At 36.9% G+C, this 22,911-nt stretch overlaps 1 protein-coding gene across 3 annotated transcripts in view; it reads left to right on the top strand.

The window, feature by feature from the left end:
- The window catches only part of EML5 (EMAP like 5), a 172,045-nt gene that overhangs the window by 38,917 nt on the left and 110,217 nt on the right, over positions 1–22,911 (top strand). For all 3 annotated transcript variants that reach the window (XM_032621288.1, XM_032621290.1, XM_032621289.1), the window contains exons 3-7: positions 3,849–3,947; positions 5,777–5,845; positions 15,089–15,274; positions 17,164–17,299; positions 18,599–18,800. In XM_032621288.1, the coding sequence (XP_032477179.1) occupies positions 3,849–3,947; positions 5,777–5,845; positions 15,089–15,274; positions 17,164–17,299; positions 18,599–18,800 (692 nt within the window). The remainder of the gene's footprint in view (positions 1–3,848; positions 3,948–5,776; positions 5,846–15,088; positions 15,275–17,163; positions 17,300–18,598; positions 18,801–22,911) is intronic.

The raw sequence follows: 22,911 nt of genomic DNA, 5'->3' as shown, positions 1-22,911 counted from the left end.
TAATTCCTTTATATATGTTAACCCTATGAGGTTTTTTTTCATTATCCCTATTTAGGAGGTGAGGAACCTAAGGTACAGAGAGGCTAAATAACTGCCCAAAGTCATCCAGTTAGTGAGAGATGGAGCTGGTATTTAAACCTAGGCAGTCTGGTACCAGAATCTGTGCTGTAAACCAGAGATTGGCAAAACTTTCTACAACATGTCAGATAGTAAATATTTTAAGCTTTTGAGCCATGCAGTCTCAGCTACTCCAGTAGCTGGAGTCACAGCTAATCCAGTTCTGCATTGTAGTGTGAAAGCAGTCATAGACACCTTATAAAGGAATAGGTGTGGCTGTGTTCCAGTAGAACTTTATTTACAAAAAGCAGGGTACAGGCCTGAGGGTTATAATTTGCCTACCCCTGCTTCTAAACCAGTGCTTTTCAAAGTACGTGTTGTGGGTGGGTCCTTGTGATTTCTTCTTTAACTCTGCCGTTACTTAGAATTGTACTGATAGTTGCCAGATATTTAGAGGATTTTCTGCATAACTTTCTGTTATTCTGATTTCATTCTGTGTTTGTCAGAGAACATACTCTGTATTTTAATTTTTAAAAATTTGTTTAGGCTTATTTTGTAATTCACAATTCTGTGATCTTCATGAGGTTTCCTGTGCACTTTGAAAAAATACGGGAAAATATGTATTCTGCTATTTCGTTTTTCTCCTTCTGTTTATTGTGCTATTGTTGTCATTCATTTTACTTCTTTCATTTTCATTCATTTTACATGCTTTGTAAACTCCATTATAACTGTTGTGATTTTTCCTTAAACAGTTTTCAAAGAAAATTAAAAGTAAGAAAAGTCTTATTTACATATTTACCATTTGGGTACTCTTCATTGATATGTGTAAATTAAGTCTCTCTTTGGTATCATTTTCCTTCTGCCTGAAGAAACTTCTGGTATCATATAGTGCTGATTTGTTGATGAATTTTCTCATCTTTTGTTTATTTGAAAAAGACTTAATTTTGACCCAGTTTTCAAAAGATATTTTTGGTAAGTATATAATTCTGTGTTGACTTTTTTCCCCCCTCAGCACTTTAGAGAGGTTATTCATTGTCATCTGATATGCATAGCTTCAGATGAGAAGAAGCCCAGGATTATTTTTAAATCTTTGTCTTTACACACCAAAATTCTCTCTCTTATTTGGCCATTTTTAAGGTTTTTCTCTTTAGCGCTGGTTTCAACAGTTTGATGCCCATGTGTGTGGATGTGTTTTTTCTGTGTGTGTGATTTATCCTGCTTGAAGTTTATCGAGCATCTTAGATTTGTGGGTTTATGTTTTTTATCAAATTGAGAAAGTTTTGGCCATTATTTCTTCAGTTTTGTTTTTCTTTTCTTCCATCTTTCTTCTCCTTTTGGAATCACAATTACCTGTACGTTAGACCACTTGAAATTTTTCTAAAGGTAACTGAGGCTCTGTTACTTTGTTCCCTTTTTCCTTCTGTGCTTTATTTTTGATAGTTTCTGTTGCTGTGTCTTCAAGTTCATTTATTTTTTCTTCATTGTCTAAGCTGCTGGTAATCCTTTGGAGTGAATTTTCATTTCAGATAATTTAACATTTATATTTAAAGTTCAACATGTTTTTCTTTTATAGCTTCCATTTCTCTTTTTATTCTTTATGTGTTTGTTTTAAAATAATTCTGGAGCATCTTGAACATTTCCATCTTAACAGCCAATATCTTCTAATTTTAATCATTTCTGTGATTCTTGGGTCTGTTTCTATTAACTGATTTTTCTCCTGGTTATTGGTCACATTTTCCTCTTTTTTAACATGTTCAGTAATTTTTTTTATTGGATGCTGGACATTGTGTATATTACATTCTGAATGCTGGATTTTGTTGTATCCCTTTAAAGCATGTTGGACATTGTATTTGTAGGTAGTTAAGTTCCTTGTCGATCAGTTTGGTCCTTTTGAAAAGCTTGCTTTCAAGCTTTTTTTGGTCAAGGCTAGAGTAGCTTTTCCTCTAGGACCACTGGTTTAACTTCACTACTGTGGTGTGACCCTTCTGGAATCTCTACTGAATACACAGTGAATTCGAGGATATACCTCCATTCTTGCTATTGGGGATTTGAGTGATCCTGACCCTTTATGATCTCTGGGAATTGTTTGGCTTTAGCTTCCCAGTAATTGTTCTTTTTTTCAGAATTTGTTCTTTGCATGGCCTCATGGATTTCACCTTATACATGCAAACACTGGTGTTCTCAAGGGGACCCATAAACAGATTTTCTAGAGTTCTTTTTCTGCTCTGCAAATTCTAGCCATCTTGGCCTCTCTGAACTCCAGGCTCTGTCTTCTCAAATCAGCAAGTCTTCTGGGCTCTGTTTCGCTTCCACCTTTCTGTGCTATAGTCTGGAAAATGCCACCTAAATGAAGGCTGGGGCAATTGCAGAACTTACCTTGTTTGCTTCCCCCTCATTCAGGGTTTACAGTGCTTCACTTCCTGTTAAGAATGTCCAAAAATATTTGTTTTATATATTTTGTACAGTTTTCTAGTTGATGGCAGGGGGGCAAGTTCAGACCCTAATACTCCTTCATGACCAAAGGCCATCTTTCATGTTTCCTAACCTCTCTCATACTTCTCATCTCACTGTCCCCTCTTTTCAGCTCAGTCTCTTCATCTCCCTCTAATCTCCTATATAACTCTTCCACTGAGGTATTTTTTTCTTTTTTCCACTGAATTTTTAATTTCATTTATTTTTCATTTCTAGAAATTGTTTGCTTCCTTAAATTTGCTGGGATACTTTTTATGGTCTCCCATTCTTGTCTCATATGAAGATATTTTGAAGCCTTAATTTTATTTCTCTACTAATATTAAGCTTATTTTATATTATCTGATAATTCCAATGTCTGATACTTTTCAAGACTGATTGTTCTGTTTCTGGTGACTTGCTGATTCTCACTCATGGTCCCTTATTTCCTCTGGTTATTGGGTGTGGGGGTTGTTTGTTTTAAGTTTATTTTTTATTGACTTGCTACTTGTAGGAATTCTTCGAGGGGTGGATTGATTTATCAGTCCTCCATATAGGATTTATATTTGCCTGTGCCACATAGTTGAAAATGCTTGAAAACTCTGCAACCCTTAGGACCGCTCTGAATGAAATTTTTCATTTGAAGGATTCATGATTCATGTGGACATAGGCCCTACAACCATGTGAAGGTTGTTTGTGGCTACATATTTTCAGGAGGGTTTTTTTCCCCTTCATGCATCACTGCCCCTTTCTTTGAAAAGGGATGGTTTCTTGTTCTCCCTTACTCTGAGGAGTTACTGCTTTAGTCAAATGTCTGCAATTCAAATCCCTACCTTGGGCAGGCCCTAAACTTTATCTCCTATTCCTCTTTAGCCTGAAGAACAAAAATCAGGCTTACTAGGAGTTAGCTGATACCTTTAGAGTAAAGTGGGTATAGGAGCTCTCTTACTTCCAGGATTCCCATAGGAAATCACTTTGTTTTTGTTCTCAGATTTCTTAATTCCTTGACAGCTCAACAGTGCATTTAAAAAGATGTTTTTTCATTTTATCTAGCATTTTTAGTTTTTGGCAGGAGAGATGTTTAGGGTGTTCTGTCAATCCTACTGTTAGAAATGGAAGTCTTTCTTCTGTTTCTTATATGAAGAACTACACATATATGCAAATATTAACAAGATGAAATACATCCAGCCTTTCTCTATGAGGTCTATAAAATGTAAGTGTGTAAGTTTTGATGTTTATAATACCCATGAGTAGAATTTGTTTGCCATTTATAATTTGGTTCCTTTTTTATTTGTTTACTTTTTTATTCCCCCTGCTCCCTGGTCTTCTTGGACATAATTCAGCGCTTGGTTTCAGTTGGACTTGATTCAAAGAATGCAGTTTGCGTTTGGGATTGGAAAAGAGGAAAAATGTTATCTATGGCTCCAGGTCACACAGATAGAGTAAGTATTCTCCTTTGGAGTTTCTAATGGGTACTGCGTGGGAAAAAGCCAGAGAAGAGTCAGGAGATTTTATGTTTCTGTGTTTTGTTATTGCCAGTTGCTCATGTGTAATTTAAAATTTTAAATGCAGTTATAAATACTCATAAAATTTTAGAATGCGTATATGTATTGTGGTACTCAAAAACATGACTTGATATGTATAGTTTTAGCATAAAAGCTTTAACCCAGTGTTTGCTTTGGCAAAAATGATGAGTTTTAAGTTATTCAAACCTAAATTTAAAAATTGAATGGTTCATGCCTAGGCTCTATTTATTATTCAGTTTGATTTATCACTGATTTATTACATATGCATCATAGTTAAGGTGAATACTGTTCCACGTATGAATTTGAAATTATGTTAGAGACCTAACATTTTTCACTTTGGAAACTTGTTAAAAATAAATTCCTTATTCCAAGTTGTATGAAATTAATATAATGAATATTTTGTCTTAAACTCTTTAAAATATCTGATTTTTTGGTGTATCCGCTGTATTCTGCTATCTGGTAGTCTTTACCATGTTTCTTTGACATCTGTCTGCATAATCACCTAACCTGAACCAACACAGGAGCTACAGTCGTTGATTCTATTTGGGGAAAATCTATGAATCTGTAAAAATTGTATAAAAAATTTTAATGTATTTGCATTTTGGAAAATAAACTTGGTTTTCAGCAGATTCTCAGAGGGGCCTGTTATACGCAAACACAATTTAGATAATTATTAAAGTGTTAGGTACATTTTATTAGACAGTTGTGTATTCTGATTTACTTAGATCAAAGCATTTCACACTTTAGTACTTTGGACTTAGTAAGTAGACTGATTACTATGAAAAATGGTACTGTCATTGGAATTTTTGAAAAGTATTTTTGTGGTTAGTATTTTAAAGGTGCATCAGTATGTTTTTCATTTAATCTGTATATTAAATGTATGGTGAGTTGTTAAATGTTAATTTATAAGATGTATTCTTTCTTCATTATCACTAAAGACTATCACTTGGTAAATTTTTAGAGGTAGTAAGCATATTAGGTGATTATGCAGGCAGATATCAAAGAAACATGGTAAAGACTACCAGATAGCAGAATTGTTTTTTATCTGTTATGAGATTATTTTTCAAATATTAATTTTTCTTTCATTTATTATTAAGTATATATTTAATGCATATTTTATTTCAGCTGGGTTTTTTCTTGTTTGATTTTGTAACAAAAATTGTTTGTGTGTATTTATAATTTATGGAACCTTAGAAAAAAAATGATGCCTGGGGATCTCCAAAATATAAGTTAGTTTTGTTTGACCCATAAACAATTTTTAAAAACTGAAAACTAGAAACAGAATTTTTACTGTGAAATAAATGTTTGGATCTTTTATGTAAGTAATTCTGTGTGATAGAAAGCTACAAAAATGTTCTCTATTTCTGGCTGTATAAGTGTTGTGTATGTTCTATTAATTATCTTTCCTCTTTAGAAATTATGCACTTACCTGCCTCATCCCCTGTTTCTGTTGAATCATTCTTGTTATTTATAGACCAAATTTTTTTTAAAAATTAGAAAGAGATGTTAATTTTCACTCCACTAGTAGTTTCATATGGTTCACAGAAACTAAGAAATAGTTTTTATTCCTTATCATTTACATACTTTATTTCTCATAGGATCTTGAAGTGTAGGGTTCTGATTATTATTTATTGAGGAATATTGTTTTATGATATGTAGGGTTTGGGGCTATTTGGGCTTTTGGACAGGATTCTTAAATGATTCTGGAAATAAGTATTTTAACCATGAATCTGATTTGTTTACAGATATTTGATATTTCTTGGGATGTGTACCAGCCAAATAAACTGGTCAGCTGTGGTGTAAAACATATCAAGGTACTAGAAGGGTCTTGCTTTATAATAGTCATGATTACTTATTCTCTGCCACTAAGCACACATCACACTACAATTTAGGATATATATATATATATATATATATATATATATACACACACACACACACATACACACACATATTTGTGTGTGTGTATATATACGTGCGTGGGTATATATATATATATATAGAGAGAGAGAGAGAGAGAGAGAGAGAGGGAGAGAGAGAGAGACAGTGAGAGAGAGACAGAGAGAAACAGAGGTGGATGAAAAAGAGATTAGTATGTTGCTCTCTGATATTTTCAAAGCTGAGCAATTCCTTTACTTGTAAAGCTTAAAAATAAGAAAGATACACATTTGGAATGATTTGTTCATTTTTGGAAGAAGATAGGGAAGTCAAACATAAATCTTCATGATGAGGGTTTTTGTTCTTTTACGTGGATTCAGGTAAAGTTAATGTTTGCAGAAAGAAAGAAATGAATATGGGGCAGGGCAGGAGTATACACATTAGATAGTTCTGCATAAAGAAGTTAGGCCCAGCGGGGGGACCTTGAAGATGGCGGAAGAGTAAGACGCGGAGATCGCCTTCCTCCCCACGGATACACCAGAAATACATCCACACGTGGAACAACTCCTACAGAACTCCTACTGAAGGCTGGCAGAAGACCTCAGACCTCCCAAAAGGCAAGAAACTCCCCACGTAACTGGGTAGGGCAAAAGAAAAAACAGAGACAAAAGAATAAGGACGGCACCTGCACCAGTGGGAGGGAGCTGTGAAGGAGGAAAAGTTTCCACACACTAGGAAGCCCCTCCGCGGGCGGAGACTGCGGGAGGCAGAGGGGGGAGTTTCGGGACCGCGGAGTAGTGCACAGTGACGGGTGCGGAGGGCAAAGCGGGGAGATTCCTGCACAGACGATCGGTGCCGACCAGCACTCACCAACCCGAGAGGCTTGTCTGCTCACCCGCCGGGGCGGGCGGGGCTACGAGCTGAGGCTCGGGTTTTGGTTTTGGACGGAGCTCAGGGAGAGGACTGGGGTTGGCGGCTTGAACATAGCCTGAAGGGGTTAGTGCACCACGACTAGCCGGGAGGGAGTTCGGGGAAAAGCCTGCACCGGCCGAAGAGGCAAGAGACTTTTTCTTCCCTCTTTGTCTCCTGGTGCGCGAAGAGAGGGGTTTAGGAGCGCTGCTTAAAGGAACTCCAGAGACGGGCGCGAGCCGCGGCTAAAAGCGCGAACCCCAGAGACGGGCGCGAGCCGCGGCTGAGGGCGCGAGCCCCCGAGACGGGCGCGAGCCGCGGCTGAAAGCGCAAACCCCAGAGACGGGCGCGAGCCGCGGCTGAGGGCGCGAGCCCCCGAGACGGGCGCGAGCCGCGGCTGAAAGCGCAAACCGCAGAGACGGGCGCGAGCCGCGGCTAAAACCGCGGACCCCAGAGACGGGCGGGAGACGCTAAGGCTGCTGCTGCCGCCACCAAGGGGCCTGTGTGCGAGCACAGGTCACTCTCCACACCCCTCTTCCGCGGAGCCTGTGCAGCCCGCCACTGCCAGGTTCCCGGGATCCAGGGACAACTTCCCCGGGAGTACGCACGGCGGGTCTCAGGCTGGTGCAACATCACGCCGGCCTCTGCTGCAACGTCACGCCGCCTCTGACGCCACAGGCCCGCCCCACACGCAGTGCCCCTCCTTCCCCCCCCCCCAACCCCCGGCCTGAGTGAGCTGGAGCCCCCGAATCAGCGGCGCCTTTAACCCTGTCCTGTCTGAGCGAAAAAACAGACGCCCTCCAGCGACCTACACGCAGAGGCAGGGCCACATCCAAAGCTGAGCTCCTGTGAGCTGTGAAAACAAAGAAGAGAAAGGGAAATCTCTCCCAGCAGCCACAGAAGCAGCGGATTAAAGCTCCACAATCAACTTGATATACCCTGCATCTGTGGAATACCTGAATAGACAAGGAATGATCCCAAATTGAAGAGGTGGAATTTAGGAGCGAAATCTATGATTTTTTTTCCCTTTTCCTCTTTTTGTGAAGGTGTACGTGTATGCTGTGTGACATCTAGTCTGTATACTCTAGCTTCCACCATTTGTCCTAGGGCTCTATCCGTCCATGACTTTTTTTTAAAAATTCTTTTTCTTAATAATTAAGTTTAATTGTAATAACTTTATTATACTTTACCTTCGTTCTTTCTTTCTTTCCTTCCTTCCCTCCCTCCTTTAGACAACGAATCACCCCAAATTGAGGAGGTGGTCTCAGGGAGCAGGATTTATGATTTTTCCCCCTTTACCTCTTTTTGTGAAGGTGTATGTGTATGCTTCTGTGTAAGATTTTCTCTGTATAGCTTTGCTTCCAACATTTGTCCTAAGGTTCTATCCGTCCCTTTTTTTTTTTTTCTAAATATTTTTTAATTCAATAACTATATTATACTTTATTTTATTTTTACTGTATCATCTTTCTTTCTTTTTTTCCTTCTTTCCCTCCTTCCTTCCTTCCTCCCTCCCTCCCTCCCTCCCTCCTTTCTTTCCTTCTTTGCTTCTTTCTTCCTTCCTTCCTTTCCTCCTTTCCTTCTTTCTTTCCTCATACTTCTACTAATTCTCTCTACTTTTTCTCCCTTTTATTCTGAGCCGTGTGGATGAAAGGCTCTTGGTGCTCCAGCCAGGAGTCAGGGCTCTGCCTCTGAGGTAGGAGAGCCAACTTCAGGTCACTGGTCAACAAGAGACCTCCCAGCTCCACATAATATTAAACAGCGGAAATCTCCCAGAGACCTCCATCTTAACACCAGCACCCAGCTTCACTCAACGACCAGCAAGCCACAGTGCTGGACAACCTATGCCAAACAACTAGCAAAACAGGAACACAACCCCACCCATTAGCAGAGAGGCTGCCTAAAATCAGAATAAGGCCACAGACACCCCAAAACACACCACCAGACGTGAACCTGCCCACTAGAGAGACAAGATCCAGCCTCATCCAGCACAACACAGGCACTAGTCCCCTCCACCAGGAAGCCTACACAACCCACTGAAACAACCTTAGCCACTGGAGACAGACATCAAAAACAACGGGAACTACGAACGTGCAGCCTGCAAAAAGGAGACCCCAAACACAGTAAGATAAGCAAAATGAGAAGACAGAAAAACACACAGCAGATGAAGGAGCAAGATAAAAACCCACCAGACCTAACAAATGAAGAGGAAATAGGCAATCTACCTGAAAAAGAATTCAGAATAATGATAGTAAGGATGATCCAAAATCTTGGAAGTAGAATGGACAAAATGCAAGAAACAGTTAACAAGGACCTACAAGAACTAAAGATGAAACAAGCAACGATGAACAATGCAATAAATGAAATTAAAATCACTCTAGATAGGATCAATAGCAGAATAACTGAGGCAGAAGAACGGATAAGTGACCTGGAAGATAAAGTAGTGGAAATAACTACTGCAGAGCAGGATAAAGAAAAAAGAATGAAAAGAACTGAGGACAGTCTCAGAGACCTCTGGGACAACATGAAACGCACCAACATTCGAATTATAGGGGTTCCAGAAGAAGAAGAAAGAAAGAAAGGGACTGAGAAAATATTTGAAGAGATTATAGTTGAAAACTTCCCTAATATGGGAAAGGAAATAGTTAATCAAGTCCAGGAAGCACAGAGGGTCCCATACAGGATAAATACAAGGAGAAACACGCCAAGACACATATTAATCAAACTGTCAAAAATTAAATACAAAGAAAGCATATTAAAAGCAGCAAGGGAAAAACAACAAATAACACACAAGGGAATCCCCATAAGGTTAACAGCGGCTCTCTCAGCAGAAACCCTACAAGCCAGAAGGGAGTGGCAGGACATACTGAAAGTGATGAAGGAGAATAGCCTGAAACCAAGACTACTCTACCCAGCAAGGATCTCATTCACATTTGATGGAGAAATTAAAACCTTTACAGACAAGCAAAAGCTGAGAGAGTTCAGCACCACCAAACCAGCTTTACAACAAATGCTAAAGGAACTTCTCTAGACACGAAACACAAGAGAAGGAAATGACCTATAGTAGCGAACCCAAAACAATATATAAAATGGAAATAGGAACATACATATCAATAATTACCTTAAATGTAAATGGACTAAATGCTCCCACCAAAAGACACAGATTGGCTGAATGGATACAAAAACAAGACCCTTATATATGCTGTCTACAAGAGACCCACTTCAGAACTAGAGACACATACAGACTGAAAGTAAGGGGATGGAAAAAGATATTCCATGCAAATGGAAACCAAAAGAAAGCTGGAGTAGCAATTCTCATATCAGACAAAATAGACTTTAAAATAAGGACTATTAAAAGGGACAAAGAAGGACACTACATAATGATCAAGGGATCGATCCAAGAAGAAGATATAACAATTGTAAATATTTATGCACCCAACATAGGAGCACCTCAATACATAAGGCAAATGCTAACAACCATAAAAGGGGAGATCAACAGTAACACATTCATAGTAGGGGACTTTAACACCCCACTTTCACCCATGGACAGATCATCCAAAATGAAAATAAATAAGGAAACACAAGCTTTAAATGATACATTAAACAAGATGGACTTAATTGATATTTATAGGACACTCCATCCAAAAACAACAGAATACACATTTTTCTCAAGTGCTCATGGAACATTCTCCAGGATAGATCATATCTTGGGTCACAAATCAAGCCTTGGTAAATTTAAGAAAACTGAAATTGTATCAAGTATCTTTTCCGACCACAACGCCATGAGACTAGATATCAATTACAGGAAAAGATCTGTAAAAAATACAAACACATGGAGGCTAAACAATACACTACTTAATAATGAAGTGATCACTGAAGAAATCAAAGAGGAAATAAAAAAATACCTAGAAACAAATGACAATGGAGACACAACGACCCAAAACCTAGGGGATGCAGCAAAAGCAGTTCTAAGGGGGAAGTTTATAGCAATACAAGCCCACCTTAAGAAGCAGGAAACATCTCGAATAAACAACCTAACCTTGCACCTCAAGCAATTAGAGAAAGAAGAACAAAAAAACCCCAAAGCTAGCAGAAGGAAAGAAATCATAAAAATCAGATCAGAAATAAATGAAAAAGAAATGAAGGAAACAATAGCAAAGATCAATAAAACTAAAAGCTGGTTCTTTGAGAAGATAAACAAAATAGATAAACCACTAGCCAGACTCATCAAGAAAAAAAGGGAGAAGACTCAAATCAATAGAATTAGAAATGAAAAAGGAGAAGTAACAACTGACACTGCAGAAATAAAAAAAATCATGAGAGATTACTACAAGCAACTCTATGCCAATAAAATGGACAATCTGGAAGAAATGGACAAATTCTTAGAAATGCACAACCTGCCAAGACTGAATCAGGAAGAAATAGAAAATATGAACAGACCAATCACAAGCACTGAAATTGAAACTGTGATTAAAAACCTTCCAACAAATAAAAGCCCAGGACCAGATGGCTTCACAGGTGAATTCTATCAAACGTTTAGAGAAGAGCTAACACCTATCCTTCTCAAACTCTTCCAAAATATAGCAGAGGGAGGAACACTCCCAAATTCCTTCTACGAAGCCACCATCACCTTGATACCAAAACCAGACAAGGATGTCACAAAGAAAGAAAACTACAGGCCAATATCACTGATGAACATAGATGCAAAAATCCTCAACAAAATACTAGCAAACAGAATCCAACAGCACATTAAAAGGATCATACACCATGATCAAGTGGGGTTTATTCCAGGAATGCAAGGATTCTTCAATGTACGCAAATCTATCAATGTGATAAACTATATTAACAAATTGAAGGAGAAAAACCATATGATCATCTCAATAGATGCAGAGAAAGCTTTCGACAAAATTCAACACCCATTTATGATAAAAACCCTCCAGAAAGTAGGCATAGAGGGAACTTTCCTAAACATAATAAAAGCCATATATGACAAGCCCACAGCAAACATCATCCTCAATGGTGAAAAACTGAAAGCATTTCCACTAAAATCAGGAACAAGACAAGGTTGCCCACTCTCACCACTCTTATTCAACATAGTTTTGGAAGTTTTAGCCACAGCAATCAGAGAAGAAAAGGAAATAAAAGGAATCCAAATCGGAAAAGAAGAAGTAAAGCTGTCACTGTTTGCAGATGACATGATACTATACATAGAGAATCCTAAAGATGCTACCAGAAAACTACTAGAGCTAATCAATGAATTTGGTAAAGTAGCAGGATACAAAATTAATGCACAGAAATCTCTGGCATTCCTATATACTAATGATGAAAAATCTGAAAGTGAAATCAAGAAAACACTCCCATTTACCATTGCAACAAAAAGAATATCTAGGAATAAACCTACCTAAGGATACGAAAGACCTGTATGCAGAAAATTATAAGACACTGATGAAAGAAATTAAAGATGATACAAATAGATGGAGAGATATACCATGTTCTTGGATGGGAAGAATCAACATTGTGAAAATGACTCTACTACCCAAAGCAATCTACAGATTCAATGCAATCCCTATCAAACTACCACTGGCATTTTTCACAGAACTAGAACAAAAAATTTCGCAATTTGTATGGAAACACAAAAGACCCCGAATAGCCAAAGCAATCTTGAGAACGAAAAAAGGAGCTGGAGGAATAAGGCTCCCTGACTTCAGACTATATTACAAAGCAACAGTAATCAAGACAGTATGGTACTGGCACAAAAACAGAAAGATAGATCAGTGGAACAGGATAGAAAGCCCAGAGATAAACCCACGCACACATGGACACCTTATCTTTGATAAAGGAGGCAGGAATGTACAGTGGAGAAAGGACAGCCTCTTCAATAAATGGTGCTGGGAAAACTGGACAGGTACATGTAAAAGTATGAGATTAGATCACTCCCTAACACCATACACAAAAATAAGCTCAAAATGGATTAAAGACCTAAATGTAAGGCCAGAAACTATCAAACTCTTAGAAGAAAACATAGGAAGAACACTCTATGACATAAATCACAGCAAGATCCTTTCTGACCCACCTCCTAGAGTAATGGAAATAAAAACAAAAATAAACAAATGGGACCTAATGAAACTTCAAAGCTTTTGCACAGCAAAGGAAACCATAACCAAGACCAAAAGACAACCCTCAGAATGGGAGAAAACATTTGCAAATGAAGCAACTGACAAAGGATTAATCTCCAAAATTTACAAGCAGCTCATGCAGCTCAATAACAAAAAAACAAACAACCCCATCCAAAAATGGGCAGAAGACCTAAATAGACATTTCTCCAAAGAAGATATACAGAATGCCAACAAACACATGAAAGAATGCTCAACATCATTAATCATTAGAGAAATGCAAATCAAAACTACAATGAGATATCATCTCACACCAGTCAGAATGGCCATCATCAAAAAATCAAGAAACAATAAATGCTGGAGAGGGTGTGGAGAAAAGGGGACACTCTTGCACTGCTGGTGGGAATGTGAATTGGTTCAGCCACTGTGGAGAACAGTATGGAGGTTCCTTAAAAAACTACAAATAGAATTACCATATGACCCAGCAATCCCACTACTTGGCATATACCCTGAGAAAACCAAAATTCAAAGAGAGTCATGTACCAAAATGTTCATTGCAGCTCTATTTACAATAGCCAGGACATGGAAACAACCTAAGCGCCCATCATCGGATGAATGGATAAAGAAGATGTGGCACATATACACAATGGAATATTACTCAGCCTTAAAAAGAAATGAAATTGAGCTATTTGTAATGAGATGGATAGACCTAGAATCTGTCATACAGAGTGAAGTAAGTCAGAAAGAAAAAGACAAATACCGTATGCTAACACATATATATGGAATTTAAGGGAAAAAAATGTCATGAAGAACCTAGGGGTAAGATAGGAATAAAGACGCAGACCTACTGGAGAACGGACTTAAGGATATGGGGAGGGGGAAGGGTGAGTTTTGACAGGGCGAGAGAGAGTCATGGACATATACACACTAACAAACGTAGTAAGGTAGATAGCTGGGGGGAAGCAGCCGCAAGGCACAGGGATATTAGCTCGGTGCTTTGTGACAGCCTGGAAGGGTGGGATGGGGAGAGTGGGAGGGAGGGAGACGCAAGAGGGAAGACATATGGGAACATATGTATATGTATAGCTGATTCACTTTGTTTTAAAGCAGAAACTAACACACCATTGTAAAGCAATTATACCCCAATAAAGATGTTTAAAAAAAAAAATAATAAAATAAAATAAAAGAAGTTAGGCCCAGAGAATAAGTTCAACTTTATAATAAGTAAATTGCCACTTAAAGTAATATGATTTATTAATATTATGTACTTAAAAGATCTTACCTGATCTTCAAGATCTTATTCTAAGACCTAAAGATCTAAATTTAAAATCTGAAGCCTTAAAGAACTAAAAATGATCACTTATCCATTCAAATAGCTAATGAATGCTTTAATCAATGTATGATTTTTAAATTTAAAAATCTCCGTGATTTCTGTGCATAAGTATAGCTGGTTCTCTTCCTTTCAGTAAGTCCCAATTTCAGTCTATTTTTTTCTTCTAAATTAGTGATTCTCAATTTTGGCTGCATATTAAAATCACCTGGGGGAAATTAATGACACAATATACCTGAACCCCCACTGAAATAAATTGAGACAGAATCTCTGGAGAGTGAAGCCCAGGTATCCAAATGATTTTGATGTTCAGCAGGAGTTAAGAACCATTGTTCTAGAATCCACATCAGTGCTGTCCCATAGAGTAACCACTAGTTAGATGTGACTCTTGAGCGTTTGAAATGTGACTGCCAGTGTGACTGAAGAAATGAATATTAGCTTCATTTTCATTGCTAACCCTTCCCAACTTTTTAATCTGTCTAAAAGATTATGTAGTTTTTTTTCCAGAAACCTAAGGGAAACACAGCATATTTTTAAAATAGTTTAGTTCAACCCCCCCTTATTCTTACAGTAAGGATTGAAACAGTGATTTATCTGCTATAACATAGCTAATGACAACACTAAGATGAGGATGTGAACATTGAACTATTGTATCATAAGGGAGTTTGATACAATATTGTATTAAATTGTATCATTTAATATTGTATCATAAGGGAGTTTCTTAGGTAATTTCTAGTCTGCTGCTCTAATATAGCATCAAAGTACTGGAAATGTTTTTGGTTATATTATGAGCATTCTTTGGTAATTCGATTATACTATGTACTTTTTAGTTCTGGAGTTTATGTGGAAATGCTCTGACCCCAAAACGAGGGGTCTTCGGTAAGACTGGTGACCTTCAGACAATATTGTGCCTGGCCTGTGCAAGGGATGAATTAACATATTCTGGTGCACTCAATGGGGATATATATGTTTGGAAAGGAATTAATCTTATACGAACAATTCAAGGAGCTCATACTGTAAGTATATTTAAATATTTTAAATACTTTTAGGTATTAATTACTTACCTTCTTGTCTTAGAACAAAAGGTTCCATAATATAGCAGACTTTCTGTTCAATTCAGTAACTTGAAAACTACTATTACAATTGAATTAATTTGTCTCATTGTTTTCAAGATTTCAATGAAGAAACATTATGCAATTAAATTAGTATAATTATTATTTTGTTCAAAGCATTGCTTTAGTATGGTGTCTTTTTCATTGTTGAAAAAAAGTTTGTTAAATTTAACCTAAAAGTATCCTAGATTAACCACATTAGAATAAAACTAGTGCTTTTGTAGCCAGTTTACCAGTGGGAAATTTGGGGATAGCTCTAGGATAAAATTAACTTTTTAATTTTTATATCATTGATTCATTAAGTGAGTGGCAAAGGAATTTAATTTTTGTACTTCATGAGATTTTCATATAAATAAGTTATCAGGAAAAAAAAAAAAAAAGCTGTTGTTAAAGCCTTTTAGTGTTTAGTCCCTTTTAGGGACTTCCCTGGCTGTCCCGGGTTCGATCCCTGGTCGGGGAACTAAGATCCCGCATGCCATGCGATATGGCCAAAAAATGTTTTAAAAACAAACAAACAAAAACCTTTTAGTGTTTTTTGATTTGGGCTTTTTTAGCAGTTGAGTCCCTCACATAGTGAGGGGAGCTAGAGAGCACAGAGCTGCCATATTGGTAGCAGGACAATTTCAAATAGAAAAGTGATTACATATATTAATATGAATCACTATTCAATATGTATTACATATTAAGTATATTAAAGAACCACTTAGAGCAGGACTTGCTTTAAGCAAAATGCCTAAAGACCAGAAATAGCAGATTCTAACAAAGGTTGTGGCAATTCACATTTTCACCATCAATATATAAAAATACCAGTTTCTTCCTCATACTCATCAGCAGAGGTTGTGTCCACTCTTGTAAATTTTTGCTTGTCTTCTGGGTGAAAAATAATAACTATTTGTTTTAGTTTGCTTTCCTGTCTATTTGTGAAATTTCATGTATTTATTGACTAGAGTTGACCCTTGAATAACATGGGTTTGAACTACAAGGGTCCACTTGTATGCAAATTATTTTCAATAGCAAATACTGTAGTACTACACAATTTGTGGTTGGTTGAATCCATGGATACCACAGAACTTGCAGATATAGAGAACCTTGGATGTGGAGGTCCAAGTCTAAGTTTTACTAGAATTTTCGACTACACAAAGGTCGGCACCCCTAACACCTGCATTGTTCAAGGGTCAGCTGTACTTGAATTTCCATTAATTGGCTTTTCTTATCCTGTACCTTTTTTGTTACTGTTGTTGTTGGATTTTCTTTCCTTTATTCATTTGTTCATATTCAATATTATTATTCAATATTATTCATATTCATATTAGGGATATTAACCTTTGACAGTGATACACAATGCAAATATTTCCCCAGTTTGTTTTTTTACGATATCTTTTCTCATATGAAAAATTGAAATTTTTCCTTTATGCCTTGGTGGGTAACCTGCCACGCTTAAAAAAAGTTCTCTCACAGCCCAAAGTTACATAAGTGTTCTGACTCTTCTAATATATTTGTTTCATGTTTTACGTTTAGAATTTGGTCTGCATGTTTTTGTTTTTGTGTAATTCATTTGTATATGTGGTATAAGGTTTAACTTTTATGTTTTGCCCATATCATTAAATACCACCTTGGTCACATTGAGTTCCTATATATGCATAAATTTGTTTCTAGATTATCCTTTGTGTTTTCTGATGTATTTGATTATTCCTATGCCATATCAAAAAAATTTTAAGTGGATTTCTACCATCATATATAGTGTATTTTCTTAAAAAGTATATATTGTTAAATTATTTTATTCCCTCTTCTAGGCGGGAATTTTTAGCATGAATGCTTGTGAAGAAGGCTTTGCTACTGGTGGCAGAGATGGCTGTATTCGTCTTTGGGATTTAACTTTTAAACCAATAACTGTGATTGATCTCAGGGAGACAGACCAGGGGTACAAAGGTAATAACAAAACAAATATCTCATTACTAGGCAAATTCTAAATATACCAAGGGTTGTCGGTTTCTTTCAGTAAACTTAAAAGTATGTTTTGTAAAATAAATGAGACTTATATTTGCTCCTTCATACTGTATACATTTTAATTAAAATCCTTCTGCTGAAGAGGAGAAATTTTGCCTGAAGACCATCTATGTTTAGTGTTATGACAGAGGTTCTTTTCATGTCTAATGCCTGTTATAATGGGACCTACAGAGAGATGTGATAGGTACTTACTTTGGTAACCTTAAATTTTGAAAATATTTTACTATTAGAACGCTAAATGTAACTGTTTAGCAAATAAACTGTTGAAAATAGTGTGTTGAGAGCTAGGGGAACTTTTGTTTAGGATTATTTAAATTCATGTATATGTGTTTTTCCTTCATCCAAATTTGTCAGCAATCAGGAGATAATTTTTTCTTTGGGAGGGTTTTTAAAAATTGATGTAATAAAACAATCTTTCACTATAAAAGTAAACGTATTATACACTAGTGTGGTATTATAAGAGAGGACTGGAAGTATTAGATGTGTGACCTTGAGCTGCATACCTCATCTGTAAAATGAGAATAAGAGTAGCTATTTCAGAGAATTAAATGAGCTAATATATGTAAAATATTTGGAAGTGTCTGGCACATAACGATCATCCAGTGTTAACTGTTATACTGTTTTCATTAGTTTTGCTGAGCATTATTGTACTTTAAAGTTTACAAAATAATTTGGCACTTTTTCTTATTTGATTCTTACATTGTAAGTTACACGGGAGCTTAATGTTGACCATACTATATAGATGAGAAAACTGAGAAAAACACTAGCTTTCCTGAGGTTACAAAAGGGATTGTATATAGAAAAAGTAGAAGTCTCTCTTCTTAATGATTTTATGAGCACATTGAAGAAATGAAATATAAACACAAGAAAAGTCAGATTATTATAAGAGGAAAAATAATACAGTTCTTGAATTCTGAATAATTACTCTGTGGATGATGCACACTGTTGTAAGCCTTTGGCTGAGGAAGTAATCAGACTTACGACTGATGTTGTCCAGTAAGGAAGAAGAGTGTATTCCCTGAAGGATGGGTAGAAATTAAGTATATAAAAATAGAAATAGTCCACATAGAAAACAGTACAGATAAATGAAGAAAATGTGTGGATCCAAGACTTTCAGATTTCTTTTATCTTATATCTAAGGTATAAAAAATAACAGTGGTTTAGGCAGATTGGCATTCTGTTATTACAGTACTGATCTTAAATACAATTCAATTTGACTAGGTTTGTCTGTAAGGAGTGTTTGTTGGCGAGGTGACCACATTCTAGTTGGAACACAGGACAGCGAAATTTTTGAAATTGTGGTGCATGAAAGAAACAAACCTTTCCTAATTATGCAAGGGCATTGTGAAGGTGAACTTTGGGCACTTGCCGTCCATCCTACTAAACCTTTGGCCGTGACTGGAAGTGATGATCGTTCAGTCAGGTAAGCAATTCATAAAGTAATTGCATAGGCTGGAATTTGAATTTGTCCTTAGGGAAACATAAGAAAAACTTAAAAAAAAAAACCCTTAGTTTAAAATTTTATCTGCTTATGGTGTAACAAATGAACATAATAGGTGCTTAAAATTAATAGAATTAACAACTATTTATAAGATTTGGGTTTTTCTCTTAAAAACCTAAGTTGGAGTTTGTTCCATATCAAAATGTACAGGATTACCTTTTTAACAGCTATATAATATTCCACTGTGTATTGTAATTTATTCAATTAATCTATCATTGATGGGAGTTTGGGTTCTTCCAGTATTGTGCTTCTAAATACTCTGCTTGCAGCAAATGTCTTTATACCTTTGCCATTTTTTACATGTGTAAATATGAATATTTCTATGGTAAATTCTTCACTGTTCAAAAGACATATGCGTTTAAAATTTTGGTAGATAATGCCTTACACAGAGGCAATAACAATTTACATACCTGACAGCAATGTGTGACAGTGCCTGTTTTCCCACACCCTTGCCAGCACTAAGTATTACCCCAAAAGGTGAAAAATGATATCTTGTTATGTTTTGAAAACATGCTTTTCTCTCATACTGAGGGGTCTTGAGTATGCTTTCATACGTTTGGAGGACAGTTGTATTTCCTTTTCTTTGACCTGTCTGTTCAAGCTCTTTGCGTATTTGTTTAAGCTCTTTGCGTATTTTCCATTAGTACATTGGTCTTTTTCTAATTATTTTAATATAGGATCTAATACCTGTCTACATATGAAAGCAGCAATTAGCCTTTTGTCTATGAGTGGTTTTTAAAGTGTGATTGTGATTCCTGGACCAGCAGCATCAGCATTACAGGGGAACTTGTAAGAAATGCAAATTATCATGCATTATACAGGACCTTGTATCAGAAATCCACCAATTTGGGGTTTTCCAGGTAGCTGTGATATACACTAAAGTTTGGGAACTACTGGTCAGTGATGTGAGTTGAGGTATTTTTTCCACTTTGATGTCTTTGTTACTTGCTTTTTTACTATGTTTAGGTTTTTTGCTATGAAGAAGTTTTTGTTGTTGTTTTGTTTTATGCAGCTGAATTTATCAGCATTTTCTTTTATGACTTCTAAGTTTTCTAGCATAGAGAAATCCTCCCTAAAGTTAAAAAGTTTTCCAATATATTTTTCTAGTACATTAGTGGGTTTATTTTTTATGTTTAACTCCTAATCTGTGTAAAGTTTACTTTAGTATAAGAAGTGAAGTGGGGATGCAACCTAATTCTTTCTAGATAACTACTTATGTTAATCAACCATGCCATTTACTCTCTCTGTGTTACTTAGTTTTATGTAGGTGGGAGATGCCATAGCTCTGGGTTCACATAGAAACTCTCTGTGGGGCTACACTTCACCCACATGGTTTGCTAGGATCTACTGTTTAGTTTCTTGCATTTTAGGAGGACTGCTGTCATTAGCTGCCGCATAACTATGAAAAACGGACAACTGGTGCTTTAAAAAGTAACTGTGTTACCTGTAAACTGGGTTCACCTCTTGGTGGGTGTCAAACCAAAAGACACAATCAAGCCAAAGATTGGGAGAAGGATTTATATTACTTGAAGCCAGTAAGGAGAACACCAGGGACCTTTCCCAAACCAGTGTCTCCCCGAATAGCAAAATTGGGGAAGTTTTAAGATAAGGGCATATATTCATGAAGGGGCTTGGGCAGAAGAGAATTCAGCATAGAATTAGGGCAAAAGTCAACAGAGTCCAAGCTTTAGTTGATTGAAATCACAAGGGTCAGAAAAGGTCAAAATCATCATCCATTAGGTTCCAGTTGATCTGGTAGTTGAGCACTTCTGGCTAATCTTTACCACTGAAACAGAACTGGGAGATGTTACAATTGATTTATTATCTTTGCTATTGATAACAGTCATTTGATTCTGCATTCTTTTGTTTCCTTAAGGTCATTAATTACTGAGACCTGTACAAGGACAAGCAGTGTGGCCAGGCTTAGATCACAAAATGACCTAGGCCAAAAATGACCTGTCAAGAAGGCCGTGCCTGGTTCTCTTTCTCTGGAGACTCACTATTCTATCTGCTTACAGTTGCTCAGACTTCTGTTTCTATTACTGGTAGGCAAGTTATTCAGAAAGAACTCTTCCTTTGAAAACAACTAAAAATGCTGGTTAAAATGTAAATCACCTTTAAACTGTTCTTTGAACAGTTTAAAGGAACTGTCAGACAAGTTGTGAAAAAAAAAGGGAATTTAGGAGCAGTTGTGGGCCAAAGCCACTTTTGCACTGAGGGCATTTTTCTTCTCTTGATTAAACTTGGGCTCTTGATGGCTTTCTACTGGGACATAAGGGCAGAAGTCAAGACCAGGGCTTGCCCAAGGGGAGTAGTCCAAACACCATGCTAGAACTATAGATTAGGCTATGAAAAAATATCCCTTGCAGATTTATGTGGGGATGGAGATCTTACTTCTTGTTTCAAGTTTTGATAGCACAGGAAGTATATAAAGCAGCTTGATGTTATTATTCAAACAACATTAATAGTTCCAATAACTTTACCACTGTTGTGTTGTTTAAAAAACAAAATTCAGCTGAGTAAATTTGAAGACCTAAATAAATGGCTTTATTAAATGATTCATGAATTGGGCAGCATCCCATCTAGAAAGTAGAAAAGTGCTCTGAGGAGCTGTACAAAATGGAAGGTTTTTGAAGGCAGAAAAAGAGTGGGACAAGAAAGTCAAAAACAAAAGAAAGGATTATTTCAGGCAAGGTCACCTTCCTTTGAGGGAGGCGGGGGTTGGGGGTGGGGGTGGTGGGGGTGATCAGTCTATCATGCAGATTACCTCATTACTGTTGATCAGGAAATTCCAGACTGATTGGTTTAAAATTCCACTCCTAGGAGAAGCTGAAACTGCAGTTAGGTTAGTTATTAAGTTTTGGTTTGTTGATGTGAGGCTTAGCACAAGTGACTCCATTTGGGGCCTGTTGTTTCTTTTCTTTTCTCCCTCCCTCCCTTCCTCCCCTTCCTTCCTTCCAACGGTTTCAAATAAGTTCTGCTTTTGCCTTATAATTTTAGGTTGAATTTATTAAGAAACACTATCAAATGTGCAGCAGAAGCTAATTTCTAAAGCCATTCAGTGTTTAATAATGGTAGTTGAGGGAGTTCCCTGGCAATCCAGTGGTTAAGACTATGTGCTCCTGATGCAGGGGGCACAGGTTTGATCCCTGGTCAGGGAAGTAAGATCCCACATGCCATGCAGCACAGCCAAAATAATAATAATAATAATAATGGTAGTTGAGGGCAATTTTGATTTAGAAAAATTTCAGTCTTGGCTCTGAGATCAAAATATCATAATAAAACTTTACCATTGCTAAGCCATTAACCTGCTGTGTGGGCAAGTCAGGATTTTTAGCTACTGTTCCTGATAAAAACTCAGAAACAGTAATGGTTAAATCCACTGGAGAAAATGAAGTTCACCATTAACACTATTGGTTCTAAAACACACGATTCAAGTGTGTGTGTGTGTGTGTGTGTGTGCACGCAAAATACTTGCAAAAGAATAATACAGTGAATACTCATAGGCTTTAAACAACTTACGTTTGTAAGTAAATTTGTCCAAGCCATTTTCCCCCATACATATTTTTATACCCCAGTGTGGTGTAAAAATACATTGTATTAGATTACTGCTTTCTCACTAATGTCTTTGAAAATATTCTAGCCTGTAGTTGTTTCATGCAAACTATTCATAGAAGCTAATTCTTTATCACTTCAAACTTGCCATTGACTCCTCAAATAAACAACTGAGTTGTATTAGTAACATCTGTTGACTTACCAAGACTCAAAGAAAACCACTCAAAAGTATTTGCCTTGTTTTAAATTAACTATTGATGTTATTCCCAACACACTCAACTCTTTAAGCAACTGTTCTTGCCAAAAGGCTAATTGTCTTAAACAAGTTTTTTTCTTTGGACACATTTCTTCAGCTACTGCAGTCTAAAATGATTTAGTTAATCCATTACCAATAGACAGCTTTCTTTGCTTGTCTAACAAATGAGCCACTCAGAAACTTACTTTTGTAAGTAAAACCTCATTCTGCTATAATTTAAAA

Source organism: Phocoena sinus, chromosome 2, assembly GCF_008692025.1.
Source record: "Phocoena sinus isolate mPhoSin1 chromosome 2, mPhoSin1.pri, whole genome shotgun sequence".
Taxonomy (NCBI): Eukaryota; Metazoa; Chordata; class Mammalia; order Artiodactyla; family Phocoenidae; genus Phocoena; species Phocoena sinus.
The sequence above is the reverse complement of the archived record's forward strand: the minus strand, read 5'-3'. Positions and strand labels throughout refer to the sequence as shown.